This window comes from Rousettus aegyptiacus, unplaced genomic scaffold (genome assembly GCF_014176215.1).
Source record: "Rousettus aegyptiacus isolate mRouAeg1 unplaced genomic scaffold, mRouAeg1.p scaffold_m13_p_4, whole genome shotgun sequence".
NCBI lineage: Eukaryota > Metazoa > Chordata > Mammalia > Chiroptera > Pteropodidae > Rousettus > Rousettus aegyptiacus.
Genome location: NW_023416307.1, coordinates 20,502,147 through 20,515,854, shown reverse-complemented (window position 1 = coordinate 20,515,854; position 13,708 = coordinate 20,502,147). Strand labels below are relative to the sequence as shown.

The 13,708-nt window shown below is 37.8% G+C and overlaps 2 protein-coding genes across 4 annotated transcripts in view; both read left to right on the top strand.

Moving 5' to 3' along the window:
• The first annotated feature begins 1,450 nt into the window (after positions 1-1,450).
• Positions 1,451-12,708, top strand: CUNH3orf33 (chromosome unknown C3orf33 homolog). Its single transcript, XM_016138706.2, is given in 6 exon segments — positions 1,451-1,599; positions 3,543-3,602; positions 5,086-5,233; positions 7,960-8,120; positions 10,293-10,645; positions 10,647-12,708. Coding segments are annotated over 6 exon segments (867 nt in total). The 5' UTR covers positions 1,451-1,485; the 3' UTR covers positions 10,678-12,708.
• PLCH1 (phospholipase C eta 1) overlaps positions 7,992-13,708 on the top strand; it is a 200,289-nt gene continuing 194,572 nt past the window's right edge. For all 3 annotated transcript variants that reach the window (XM_036218660.1, XM_036218659.1, XM_036218658.1), the window contains exon 1: positions 7,992-8,120. The gene's annotated coding sequence lies outside the window, so the exon portion shown is untranslated. The remainder of the gene's footprint in view (positions 8,121-13,708) is intronic.

The following is a 13,708-nucleotide window of genomic DNA, read 5'->3' as shown; positions in this document are numbered from 1 at the left end:
AACAGTACTGAGGCAAAATATTCCATGAAAGGACTACTCATTATATGTGTTAGGAAAATAATATACTCCATGTCGACTTTTAAAGATAATATATGCATACGGTAAAAAAAAGAAAAAAATCCAACAGTATACCTGCATTGCCCAATATGGCAGCCACTGGCCATAAGTGACTATGTAATTTAACTAAAATTAATAAAATTAAAAATTTAGTTCCTCAGTGGCACTCGCTGTATTTCAGGCACACAAAAGCCACATGTGACTATTAACTATGAAACTGGACAGTGCAGATATATAGAACATTTCCATCACTGTAACATTTTAAAATGTTCTGTTAGAGCTGACAGTGAAACCTCCCTCCCATTCCTAGTCCCAATCCCTCTTCCTAGGGACTGTCACTGTTATAGGTTTCCCGCAGACCTTTTCATGGTTCCGACACACACGCGCACATTTTTACACAAATTTTACCATATCATTTGCATTGTCCTGTGCCTCATTTTTGTTTTAAAATATACTAACTGTACTGCGTTTTTTTAAATTGAGATGTAATTGGCATATAACACTATTAGAGATATACAACAATGATTTGATGTATGTATATACTGCAAAATGATTACCATGGATTAATAGCCACGTATTGATTTCTAGGATAAATTCTCTACATTTTAATCAATTAACAGTTCAAAGATTTAGAGCACCCGATATAGGTTTACAAAACTGTGAAAGCTTTAAAGCACAATTCAAAAATAACATGCATTTTGTTGTACTTGGGAGGAGGTGGAAGAAAGAACTACTTCGATTTCCTTTCTTGCATGGCACAAGTGGCATTCACACCACGGCTGGGTCAACGGAAGTCACAAACTGATCGTCTTCCCACCAGCACGCTGAGCACTCCTTCAGTCCCCATTCCTGCCCTACAGGGATCTCCCACGCTGTGGGAACACCCTACAAAATGTTGAAGGGTCATCGTTAACATGTCTCAGGACAGGTTGTGAGGTCTGCCAACAGGCGACGCAAGGAGCGAATGGCGGTCGGGCCTACCTCCAGGTGGCGTAGAAGGGGACCCTTACCAGCTGGCGCGGCGCCCCCTACAGCCGGAGGACTGCCAGTGACTCCTGCCGGCCCCGCGAGGAGGAGCGCGGCGCCCCCTACAGCCGGAGGACCGCCAGTGACTCCCGCCGGCCCCGCGAGGAGCGCGGGGCCTCCTGCCGCCCGCCCGAGCAGCGCGGCGCCCCCTACAGCCGGAGGACCGCCAGTGACTCCCGCCGGCCCCGCGAGGAGCGCGGCGCCTCCTGCCGCCCGCCCAAGCAGCGCAGCGCCCTCTGCTGCCCGCTCGAGCAGCTCCGCGCCCCCTACAGCCGGAGGACTGCCAGTGACTCCTGCCGGCCCCGCGAGGAGGAGCGCGGCGCCCCCTACAGCCGGAGGACCGCCAGTGACTCCCGCCGGCCCCGCGAGGAGCGCGGCGCGGACTCGCGAGAGGCCGGGAACATGGCGGGGCGGCCTGCGGTCCCGGCCTCGCCATCCGCCGACCGAGACAGAGCGGCGCCCAACATGGTGGCACGGATCTCGCAGTGGGCGGACGACCACCTGCGCCTCGTCCGGGTACCGCAGCCCCGCCGGCTGGGCAGGGTGGGGGCGCACGGCCGCCTGGGGCGAGCCTGAAGGCGACGAGCCCCAGAATGGGGGGCTGTCGGCGCCGGGAGGGGCGCAGGGCCGCGGCGCCGGAGTCCGGTGCGGGGCGGCGAGGGGCGTGCGGCCGGGCGGGCTCGCTGCGCGGAGCGGGGCGGGCGCCGCGAGCCGGGGAGACCAGCAGCGCCTCACGCCTCCCGGGCTGTGCTGGGCCCCGCGACTCACAGAGCGGGACGCAGCCCGGCTATGGGCGCCGGCGGGTCCCTTAGAGGAGTTGGGGGCGGGGAACGGGGGACGGGGGGCGGGCACGTAGGTCCTGGGGAGAAAGGAGTTTTGTGTTTTTGTTTGTTTGTTTGCCTTTTAATTTTAAGAGAATTGAGAGGTCATTGGAGTTCGAGCAAGGGAGGGACACCTTAGATGACCAGGCACGAGAGGACTGTGGCCAAGATCCCCCAGTGGTGGTGTGGATGGTTTGGGTGTGAGGTATAAAGAGAGGAATCAAGGGGGCTGCCTGTTGTGGGATGGTGGTGAAAGTTGCTGATATGGGGGAGTTGGAGTAAATAATTTGTCGGAGAAATCTAGAGAACTTTTTGGACATGTGAACTTGACGTATTAGACTTCTAAACGAAGACGTGGGAACTTGGAGATGGTCGTTAGACTCCTAAAGGTAGTAGATGTTCTGGGTAACTGGTTATAGGAGTCTCGGGTTGAAGGGACATGAGAACTGGACATGTATCTTTGAGAATGAATCTTAAGTAGTTTTTAAAGCTTGGGTGACATCTTGGAGCGAGTCAAAAAAGCTGCAGGAGTCCCTAGTTTTGAACTGAAACCTGGGGCACTCTTTAACATTTAGAATTTGGGGACTGAAAAGGAGGATGTCAGCAAAGACTAGGAAGGAATAGTGAGGGAGGAGGAGGAAAACCAGGTGTCCTAGAAGCCAAGTGAAGAAAATATTTTCAGAAGGAATGATTAATTTTGTTGAATTCTGCTGAGAAATTGAGTAAGATCGTTAGCTTCGCAAATATTCTGCACAAGAAGCTCAAGGCAGGACCATGTCTGTTTTCACTCACTAGTGCAGCTCTAGTTCATAAAGTAGTGCCCACCACTTAGTGCTAGATAAATATTTGCAGCGTTAATGAATAGTAGACATATATATGTTAATTGGAAAGCCTGTAGTTCTAACAGGTGAGCAGGAAGAGATGCATGGTTTATTTCAAATTGAAAAATGACTTCAGCAGAATTGGGCAAGGGAACAGTGTTTAAGTAGCACATGGTTATATTATTTCAAATAACCCATCAGAGAATGCACCCTTGTGTATGTTTTCAACTTCATTTCTTATATACGTAGTTGTATTTATTGAAGGAAAGCGTGTCAGATTATCACTGTTGGTGAGGGAGTTGCAGGGTTCTTATTTTTTAATTAAAATCCTTTAGGTCTGTTTCAGTGTAAATGAAAAACTGTAAAAACAGCCAAATTTTTCCAACTGTTTATTCACATATATTTCTCAAGGTGCTATATTTTAAAGTGTTGGTGATAAAGTTTTCTACCAAATACTTAAATTCCCACTGTAGACTTAGGGTTCTGTGAGTTACTGTGGACATTGCACAAGAAGAGTAAGACCAATTCATGCTTTCAAGGAACTTATGGTTATTAAATACAATCAACAGAAAACAGTACAATATTATATGAATAATTACCATCCATGCCAGATTGTTTGGGATAAAAAGGGGAAGATTAATGGGTAGGCAGGCAGTTAAGAAAGCTTTTTGGAAAAAGTGGGCTGTTAATTAAAGGATATGCCTTATTTGGATAGTCGGTATAAGAAAAGTGGTCTTCCCCCCCCCCCTTTTTATTAATACTTTTATTATTGTGAATAATAATTAGTGAGAATTAATCGTTAAATCTCTTTCTGAAGAGCATCAGCACCGTAATGGCCATAGCTGGAATAGTGTTACTTCTAAGAAGTGTTCGACTGGTAAGTTAAAAAATAAGGCATTATGATAAGCAATAGACAGTTAATTTTTTTCTCACTTCAGACAGTTTTAATCTCAAGCAGTGTATCATTTTGTTATTCATATTAGAAGCATTTTAGAAGCATTTTAGAACAATGAACATATATTAGAAGAATTTTATAACAAATGAACATATTTAAGATCTTGGTTTGAAAGTAACATATCCACAGGATTTTATGAAAAGTAAATTGCACAGCCTCTATTTCCATAATTACTTTCTTCATGTTTTAAAAGGAATCTAAAAAGGATTTAGTTCACTAGAATGGTGTAAACACTAAATTTTGCATTTCGGATGTTGAAGAATATCTCAAAACTGTTTTCCATAGTGGTTTTAGATTCAGATCACAGGTGAATTATGTCCGTTTTCACTGAGTAATTTATGCTTTTTCAGATTTGCAGGAGTATTTAAGATTTACTGTTCAATGAATAAAGCAAGATGTACAGAGTAAAAAGAAATAATAATAATGCTTTCAGTTAGCATGTTTTTTGCCCTGTGAATAATGTTTTAATAATAGACATGTGGAAATTCATTTGATATTTCGAGATTTACAAGTATTTTTGTAATATAACTGATATTTGCCATAGGATGTAGTTTTAGTGTCATGTCGCAGTCTGGCATGGATTTATTGCTTCTGTGTATATTTATTTTCTACATTTATTATTTTATATTGAACTGTTGCCTTTTCCTCCTGACGCCATGTCAGCACTTTTATCTTTTTTTTAAAAAAAATTTTTTTTTGGTACCTTGAACTCATTTGTAACCTCATATATAATATAATAGGTTCTTTCTTATAACACCTTCATGATTTTGTAAGCCATTTATTTTTAGCCATGATTATGAATGAAGTTTGTTCCTCTAGTACATTAATGTGAAGACATAGGTGTAAAATATTGACTAACTTCAGAGCATTAGGTGTTAGATATTTAATTAAGTTCCTAATGTGGGCCTTTGGGGGGGGGCAGCTTTTTCTACTATAAGAGAAAAAATAAGAAAAAAAATCTTGTCGAATAAGAGTTTTAATTTAATTTGACTCAGCTTTGTTTACATTCTCCAAACAGTACCTAGATGACTAGATTGTACATCTACAGAATAGGATAGTGACTATTTAACTAGACTTGTGTGGTGCCAGGTACAGATCTATATTCACTACACTCACTGCTTTTTGATGAATTGCGTCATATTTTGAGGACATGAGCTTTTAGAAGTTAGGAGTCTGTTTAATGTTCTCTGTGTCGTAGCCTGAGATAGTAAAATAGTGACTAAAATCTCTAAATGATGTTCCTATAAACACTTTTGATTAAATTATATTAAAATATTAATATGAAATTGTGAACCAAGTAAAAATTTTCAATGGTTATGTCTTGTTAAATGTTTAGATAACAATTCAACATACTTTTAAACTGAAAATAACAATAAAATGTATTTTTCTCCTTGTGAATCGGCAGACATCAAAATTTGTAAGTTCTTCAGACATTCCAATAGAATTTATAAGGAAGAATGTTAAATTACGTGGACGATTACGCCGAATAACTGAGAATGGTTTAGAAATTGAACATATTCCCATTACTTTACCTATTATATCTTCATGGAAAAGTAAGTAAGGTGCAAGAATAAGGCTAAATAACTATTTTAGTGCTCCTTTTTTTAAAAGTTACTTTTAAAATAGCAAAAAAATATTTTAATTTTAATAACTCCAAACTCTTGGCCTCACATACAAGAAAGTATTTAATTTAGTTTTGATTTCCTTTCTTCCTATCTCTTTTTTTCCCCAACCACTCAGTATCTCCTTCAGACATTCAAGCATTCATTCTACAAACATTGAGCATCTATTATGTTCTAGGCCCTATACTAGCTGTATAGTGAGTGCCGAATGAAACAAACAAGACCACTCTACCTCTTGGAGCTTACAGGAGGAAGACAGACAACACACAAATGATAATTATCATAAGGGCTATAAAGAAAAGGAGCAAGGTACGAGGATCTGAATTATTGGAGGTCATGTGACGGGGGAACCTATATCTATAAAGTAGTCAGAGACAGCCTCATTGAGGAGTTGGTATTTCATCAGATACTTAAAGAATGAGAGAACGTGGGCAGGAATGAGCTTGGCTCTTGATAAGCCATATGACAGACAGCTCTTGTGGCAGGGGCATAGGAAAGAAGGGTACCAGAGTCACCAAAGGAAATCGGAGAGCTGGGCGGGGACTGGGCTGTCCTGCTGCAGTTCCCATTTCTCACTGTGTCGTGTGAAAGACCCCAGGTACACAGACCTTCCGGCCTACCTGTGTTCTCATGCCCCTGGTCATACTTCTTTGCTCCTGTTGAACTCTGACTCTTTAGTATCCGATTCAAATGTCAGCTCTTAAGTGACTTTCCCTAACTCCCAAGCAGAATGAGCCTCTTTACTATACCCCACAGCAATTCTACACACTGCAATTACAGTACTTAAACTTTTTCCTATAATTATGTATTTAGGTTTACATCCTCCCACCAAACTGTGAGCCCCCTTGTGGCTACCTCGGTATTCACAGTTTCTAGAAAAATAATTTTTAGACAGTGGAGATTTGGTAAAATTTGTCAAATGAATTAATTTAGTTATATTTAAAGATCTTCATATTTGTTAATTTAGTGAAGGAAGGAGTTCTTGTGTTTTAACCGTGGAATGAATATTACTGTCTCCAATGAGATATGATTAGGATACAAATCAGTTTTGTATCATGCACTATTTTTTTAAAAACCCTGATATCATTTAGTCACCACATTTCCTACCCACCAGATGGAGCAGAAATATTAACAATATTCCTCTCATGTCTGCAGTTTTTCCAGGTGCCAGTGGTCTGTCCCTTACCTGACATGCTCTGTCCCTACTCCTGCCCTGCTTTGTTCATTCCGCAGAACCCAAGTCTTACTTTCCTTAGAGTGCTCCACTGCACCTGAGCTCATGCAGCTGTCCTCTCATAACCTTTTAGCATGGCCTGTGGTATCCTGCATAGAAGATTTGGCGAAGGCCTGGGGATTCAATCACAGAAACAAAGCTGAAATTAGAAACTATAAAATTTAAACATAACATCTGCTTTTTCAAAAAAGCTCGTGTTTTGGTGAAAATATATCAAAGGTGTTATTTACCTTGTTCAGCAGATTTGTTCCTGGAAGTTGTCTTTGAAGAATCTTATTGACCACATCCTATTTTAAATGCTCAATGGGGAATTTGCTAATTTTAAAGAAATCCAATGACCTTTTGTCAAGTGAAGACTTAGGAAATTATTAAGATAGATAGTATTAAATTAGATTTGTTTTTGGTCCCAAAAGCTTGGTCTCAAAGACCAGAGGATGATTTACTGGAAGGCAGTTGGTGCTGATGACGTAAAAGGACTGGAGAACTCAGAGTCCTCAGGTCTCTCTTAACTCATTATGTACCAATGATAAGAGTTTAATGTTTATTGTATGTTTTGCCTAACTTTAATTTGTATATTTACTATATCCCAGATTTTTGCTAAGGGCATAATCTTCCTACTTACACCTTTTGATACTTTTCTAATTGAAGCCAGTGTCCTAAAGAAAACGTTTTTTATTATCAAATAATATTGTAGCAGTGTTCTTGGATATGTTCTTGAACTCAAGTATTACTTTTTTCCTAGAGATTAGATGAATTTAACTTTATATCTTCAATTACTTGTATAAGAACCCAACAAATGTTAAAAGTATACTTTCTTTAAAAAAAAATACTTAAAAAATTTTTTTGTCAGCCGTATCTCTTTTTGGAAAGTTAAAGACTTTTTCCAAGATAAAATCCTGTTCTTAAATGGTTAAAATTTTATCAAGGGTTTGGGTGAACAACTTTAATACTGAGTTACTTTGAATATAAATTAATAAAATTCTGTCTAGAAGTCAGTTTTAGAAAATGTATAAAAAAGTAATAAATCAATATTTATTAAGATGAGAAGATATCTCAGTAAGTTAAGTGGAAAAGCAGTTTATACAGTTTTATTGGTTGTAAGAGCCATATTAAACTGCATATCTATAGCTTTATGTGTATACATATGATAAATATGTAGAAATAAATCTGGAAAGTTTAAAAAAGTAAATTGGTTAAACCCCACATCCTGTTCTGGAGCTTACTGAAATGGATTTTTGAAATTATTCCATCTATTATATACTTGATTGTTTTAAAAGAAATAGGTGGACTAATATCTAGAGAATCCTGGGTATTTATAAATAAAAATAATATATTTGTTTTTTTTTGAGGGCCAAGTGATTTTGGAATCTACTTTCGCGAAGTAGTATTAAAGGTAAACTTTTTTCTATGTAACCTTTTTTAGAGGAGCCATATGGTTTTTTGCTGGTTAAGCTGGCTGGAGTAGAACTCACTGAAACTGGGAAGGTGTGGTTACAGAAAGAGCTAAAACCTTCCCAAATACTATGGTTCCAACTTCTTGGAAAGGAGAATTCAGCACTCTTTTGCTATCTTTTGGTGAATAAGGTGAGTAGTGTGAAGAAATAATGAGCAATGTCGTCTTCTTTTTATTTATATATAAACGTCATTAATTAGAATCTTGAATACATAGTGAGACTGAATATTTTTTTGTCTTTAAAATGCCACTCATAGTGATTATAGAGAACCATGTTTCATATATAAATTTTATTTTAAAATTTAAGCGATATATGTTTATTATTGAATAAATAGAAAATTAAGAAAAAGGAAACAAACAGAATTATTGATGAGTCTGGACATTGCCGACATTGCTGATTTAAGGAGAATCTTTATACTTTTTTTTTATGTGTGAGTATATGATATCAAACCATTTGTTGAATGACACTCGTCAACTGGAAACTAGAAAGAGCAAGGGTATTTTCTGAAGGTGAATATTGCCCAATCTTTGAACTCTAAAGTTGGACATATTTAAGTACTGCTTGTGATCAGCAGTCAGTCATCTGAGTTTTCTTACCTTTATGATTGGCTGTGGCCGTTGTGTAACTGGGAAGGCTCAAATCTCCGTCCATGGCCCTGGTGTTACCATGTCACTGTCCTGAGTCCTTCCTCTAGATTTCTGGGGGGTGATTACTGAAAAAAGAACATATAAAAATTAAATAGTCGAAATGTTATTATGACGGGATTAAGAGCAGTTTTTCTTATTTTTAAAGTCCCTAATTATATGACAAACAAGAATAATCTGAAGGGAAAAAACCTTACATTAACGTGATTAGAATTATAATCATTTTAATTCTTAAACATTTTTTGAATTATTAATAGCTTAATGAAATCCATACATTTTTGCGAGTCCAAATCATACTCAGTTATTTTAAAATAAGAATTACTCAACACCGATTTGTTGACGCATCTTACATTTAAAAGTAAGTTGATAATACAAAGTTATATAAAAGATGCCAAAGGCCTTACAAAATATTATCTTCTCTTTTAAGTTGAGGAGTATACTTTATCTGTCCTCAAAACCACATTATGACTCGAGTGACTGTGTTTATTCCCATTTACAGGTGAGATTCAGGGTGACCAAACAGAAGAGCCTGTATTCAAACCCAGCTCTTCCTGGGCCCTTGAGCTCATAGTTAGTCTTATGTGTTTTACCTTATATTGCTTCCTAGAGGGTGACCAAACTATGCTCTGTATATATTGTGGTAATTTACATCTGTTGAGTTTTACTAGTGTGAGGTCAAATTTTAACTTTTCTGATTTTAGTTTAAGGGAATGAGCTCTTAAAATGTAAAAGATTAAGAGAAATATGATAAACCTTAAAATGTAAAAGATTAAGAAAAATATGATAAACCTTTAAAACAATATTAACTCCTTAGTATCATATACCAAAGTTATTGCATTTACAGGAGTAAAATCTTACTGTTTCTTTAGATAGTCCAAGAAGATATCTCGTATTTTAAAACAGGAGTTTTCACATTTTTAGAATTTAACTATAACTTACTTGCCTAATGAAGCTAGGAATTTATTAATGCATTGTTAAAATTAATCTTTTTAGGTTAAAATTCCATGAAGATTATAGAAATAGTTACACAGAATTTCCTTTAATTAGTGGGGGGAAATCCCCAGTTACCCGGTGTCCTTAGGAAGTGAGGCGTTCCACAGACGAAATTTCCCAAAGGACTGAGCTTCAAGGCCAGGCCCATTTTTATGCTAATTATTTTGTGGAAAGCCTTTTAAAAATTCATTTACATGCAAGTGCCTTCCTAAACACTGGAATTCTGAACCTAATTTAATGGTTCAGTGATAATTCAGTTCTGTTTTGCATTTGCGCACTTCTTAGTTTCTTTTGCTATGGCCTCCTGTCATTGTGCCTATCTCCTGTGCTCCAGTCCCCTTCCAAACGACAGCAAAGAAACCAAAAAATGCTTTATGTATGCTCTGCTGCTTGTTTGCTTCTTTGGGTTAGGAGACTGATGAACCAGTGGAGAACAATATGTCATAGACGTGACAGTTGACTTTGAGCCAAGGATCTCTCCTAGTAATGAAATTCTTGGATTTAGCATTAGCTGTTTTAAGTTCTTGAGGACCCTTTTGCTTTATACTTTTGGCTTTTCCCTGGAAAACTAAAGTTGCTGAATGACTGATTTTAAAGTAAATAGATGTTATTGGTTATACTAGCGATATTCTTAAATAATTGATTTGTGTTATTTTTCATTCAAGGGTAAGTATTTTAGTGTGAATCTGAATGAAGAAATTTTGAGAAGAGGCCTTGGCAGAACTGTTGATGTTCCAGGGTTAAATTACAATTCTAAAATATATTGGAAAATTCACAGAAACTTACTTAAAGCTGAACTAACAGCCTTAAAAAAAAAAGAAGGAATATGGAAGGAAGAATCTAAAAAAGAAAGTTATTTGGAAAGACTGAAAGACTCCTGGAGAGAAATATGGAAAAAAGTCAGTTAATAAAAAAAAATTGGATAAGATTTCAACCTGGAAAAAGAAAGTTATGACAAGTTTAGAAGTATTTATGAAGCATGGAAAGACAACTACTTAATACTGAAGTTCAGAGAACTTGAGTTGCATGCACTTTCGTAGAAAAGGGTAAAATATTCCAAGAAGTCTGGAGGTGACCTACTCTGAAAAGAGTAAAATATGTAAATATATAGATATTTTTCATTGAGTCAAAATGGAAATTTCGTGAAGTGATTAAAATTGTATTCTAATGGTATTTAAATATTTAAGAAACGATTGTTACAGATGTAATATCAGAATAATTTAACAAATTGTGATTAATGTAATATGTTTTTAGGAAAAGTAAAACACTATAAAAAGTTACCAGATTGAAGGATATATACATGTAGTACTGTTTTTGAAGAGGGAGATTAACTATTGGCCGTTGTGTCATTTTACTTACTTGGGTATCTGTATTTTTTTGTTTAAAGAGAAAATTAATTTTTTTCAGTTTTATCAACTTTGATTATTTATAATAAAAAGACTTTATACTTCATGTGTGAGGCTATTCTTTTCTCCTGATGCTTACTAACTAACTACTTGTGAATTTGGGGCAGTGCTACAAGGGAACCTCACTCAGACCATTCCTAGTAGTGAAGAATGGCCAATTCCTATTTGTTGTCACAAGAGGGAGATAATCCCCAAGACAAAAGACTGTGTGCTGAGGATGGCAACATAGGCAATAGAAAGAATAGGGATGCCTTATGACATTTTTGAGCCCTTAAAGTGGCCAATCCCCGAAAGAGCTTGCCTCTCAATTTTTCATGTGACATATTAAATTTGTTGTTTTTTTAAAAATCACTTTGAGTTGGTTTGAAGATTGAATGTAAACACATACTTGCTGCTAAAATCATCCTGACAGTACAAAGCTTTTTTTTTACAACATTGGCAATAATTCCTTAACAGCCACAATATCTACAGAAGTTCTTCTTAATGAATTTTGATACTGATAAAAGTAAGAGGTATCATCTGGTCCAAATAGTTGACCCCTGTTATAATCAATAGTACAGACTAAGAAGTTTACTGCTGCTGCCTGACTCCTGGTTAAAACATAACAAAGTGGATTTCCCGACAAAAATTTTCCAAAAATTCTTTTTTGCGTGTGATTTTATTTCCTCACCTTTGAGGTAGGATAGGATGTTACAGCCTAGTTTTTATTCCCTGGGACTAATGCCTTGATGTTTTTTGTTTTAAGGAGATGTTTTATTTTTATTTACAGAGTAGTTAACAGAGTACATTTAAATTAGTTTTGTGATAAGCCCTTGAGCCATTTTCTTTACCAGGTTGCCTCCAAGTGATATCTCATTATAGTTTTGTTAGCCTCGACCAGCTCAGTCAGTGCACCTTTGTCTTTCCAGTTAACCTGTATGAAGGTGAGGCTGGTACAGGTCTTTCTGTGGACTAGATTACCTGGTCTAACCTTTTCCTTGATGATGTAGTGGGAAACTCTGATTTTATGGACAAAGTGGGCATGAGGAAAAATAGATAAATGGGACACCTGTCACCTGCAGTCACCACTTGCTGGATATTCTCATTTTCCACTTAGGTAGTGACAGGATTAATACCTACTTGAAGGTGAGGAAGAATCCCATTTACTAGCAGCTTCCTTCTGGGCCAACAACCTCTGCTTTTCTGGCTTCTGCCTCTGGTCTCTATTGTAGACCAGTTTGCTCGATTGCTCAAGGACAATGTGAACTAGATGATTACAGAGGCTAGATTCGTGTAGTTGGAGATGATATTTATAACGACCATCTGCGATGGCAAGGACACGTGAGTTTTTGTTTGTGAAGGTGACTGGACTTAATCACGCCACTCCTGGGGGTGTGTGTGTGTGTTTTGGGGGGGGGGGGCGATTGCATTAGTAACTCTGCTTCAACCCTGCTACTTTTCATGGTGTTGGTTCAACTTACAGGAAATTCATCTATTTTTTTTAAATTTATTTATTTTAATTAGTTTAAAATATACAGTACATTGGTTAGATATCTATATAGTTCATAAAATGATCCCCCCGATTGTACCCACCCTCCCCTGCTCCTCCACCTAGCCAATGTATTAATGTAAACTACTTTTTCTCTTGCTGCTTTTAATATTCTTTCTTTGTATTTAACCTTTGACATTTTAATTATGATGTGTCTTGGTGTGGGCCTCTTTGGATCCCTGATTTTTGGAATTCTCTGAGCTTCCTGGGGTTTTATGTCTTTTTCTTTCACCAGGTTAGGAAGTTTTCCATCATTATTTCTTCAAACAGCTGTTCAACATCTTGATTTTCTTCAGGTACGCCGATCAGACAGATATTTAGACCCTTAATAGTGTCCCATATGCTTCTTAAATTATTTTTATAGTCTGTCATCTTATTTCTTGCCATTCTGATTGCATGTCCTTGGCTTTCCTGTCCTCTAGATAGGGCATTTGATCCTTTTCTTTATTCATTTTGTTTATTCCTTTTAATATACTTCTCATCTCTGATAATGTGTTCTTCATTTCAGACTGGTTCCCTTTTATAATTTCCATTTCCATTTTTGTGTTTTTTATCTCCTTGTTGAAGTTCTCACTGAATTTATCTACACTTCCCAAAAGTTCATTGAGCATCTTTATAACCAGTGTTTTGAACTCTGCATCTGTTAGATTGCTTGACTCCATTGTATCTGGATCTCTGTTCTGTTCTCATGGCTTCTGCTTCTTTGTCTCCCCATTTTGGCTGCCTTTCAGTGTCTGTTTCTATGTGCTAAGCAAAGCTCTGAAGTGTCCTGGTCTTATTATTGTGGATTTGTGAAATAACTGTCGCATGGTACAGTCCTGAGAGCGGTTCAGCTACAGACCAAATTTTTTTTTTTTTTTTGAGTGTTGGAATTATTTTAAATTAAGTTTATTTGGGTAACATTGGTTAATACAATTATGTAAATTTTCAGGAGTGCATTATAGTCTGACATCTATATATTCTATTGTGTGATTACCACCCCAAATCCAGTTTTCTTCAGCTACCATATATTCAATCCCCTTTACCCACTTCACACCCCTTAACCCCCTATATTTGATCTCCTTTACCCCGTCCACCTCCCCCCTTCTTCCCCACTCCCTACCCTCTGGTAATCACTAGTCCATTATCCATGTCCCTAAGTCTCTGT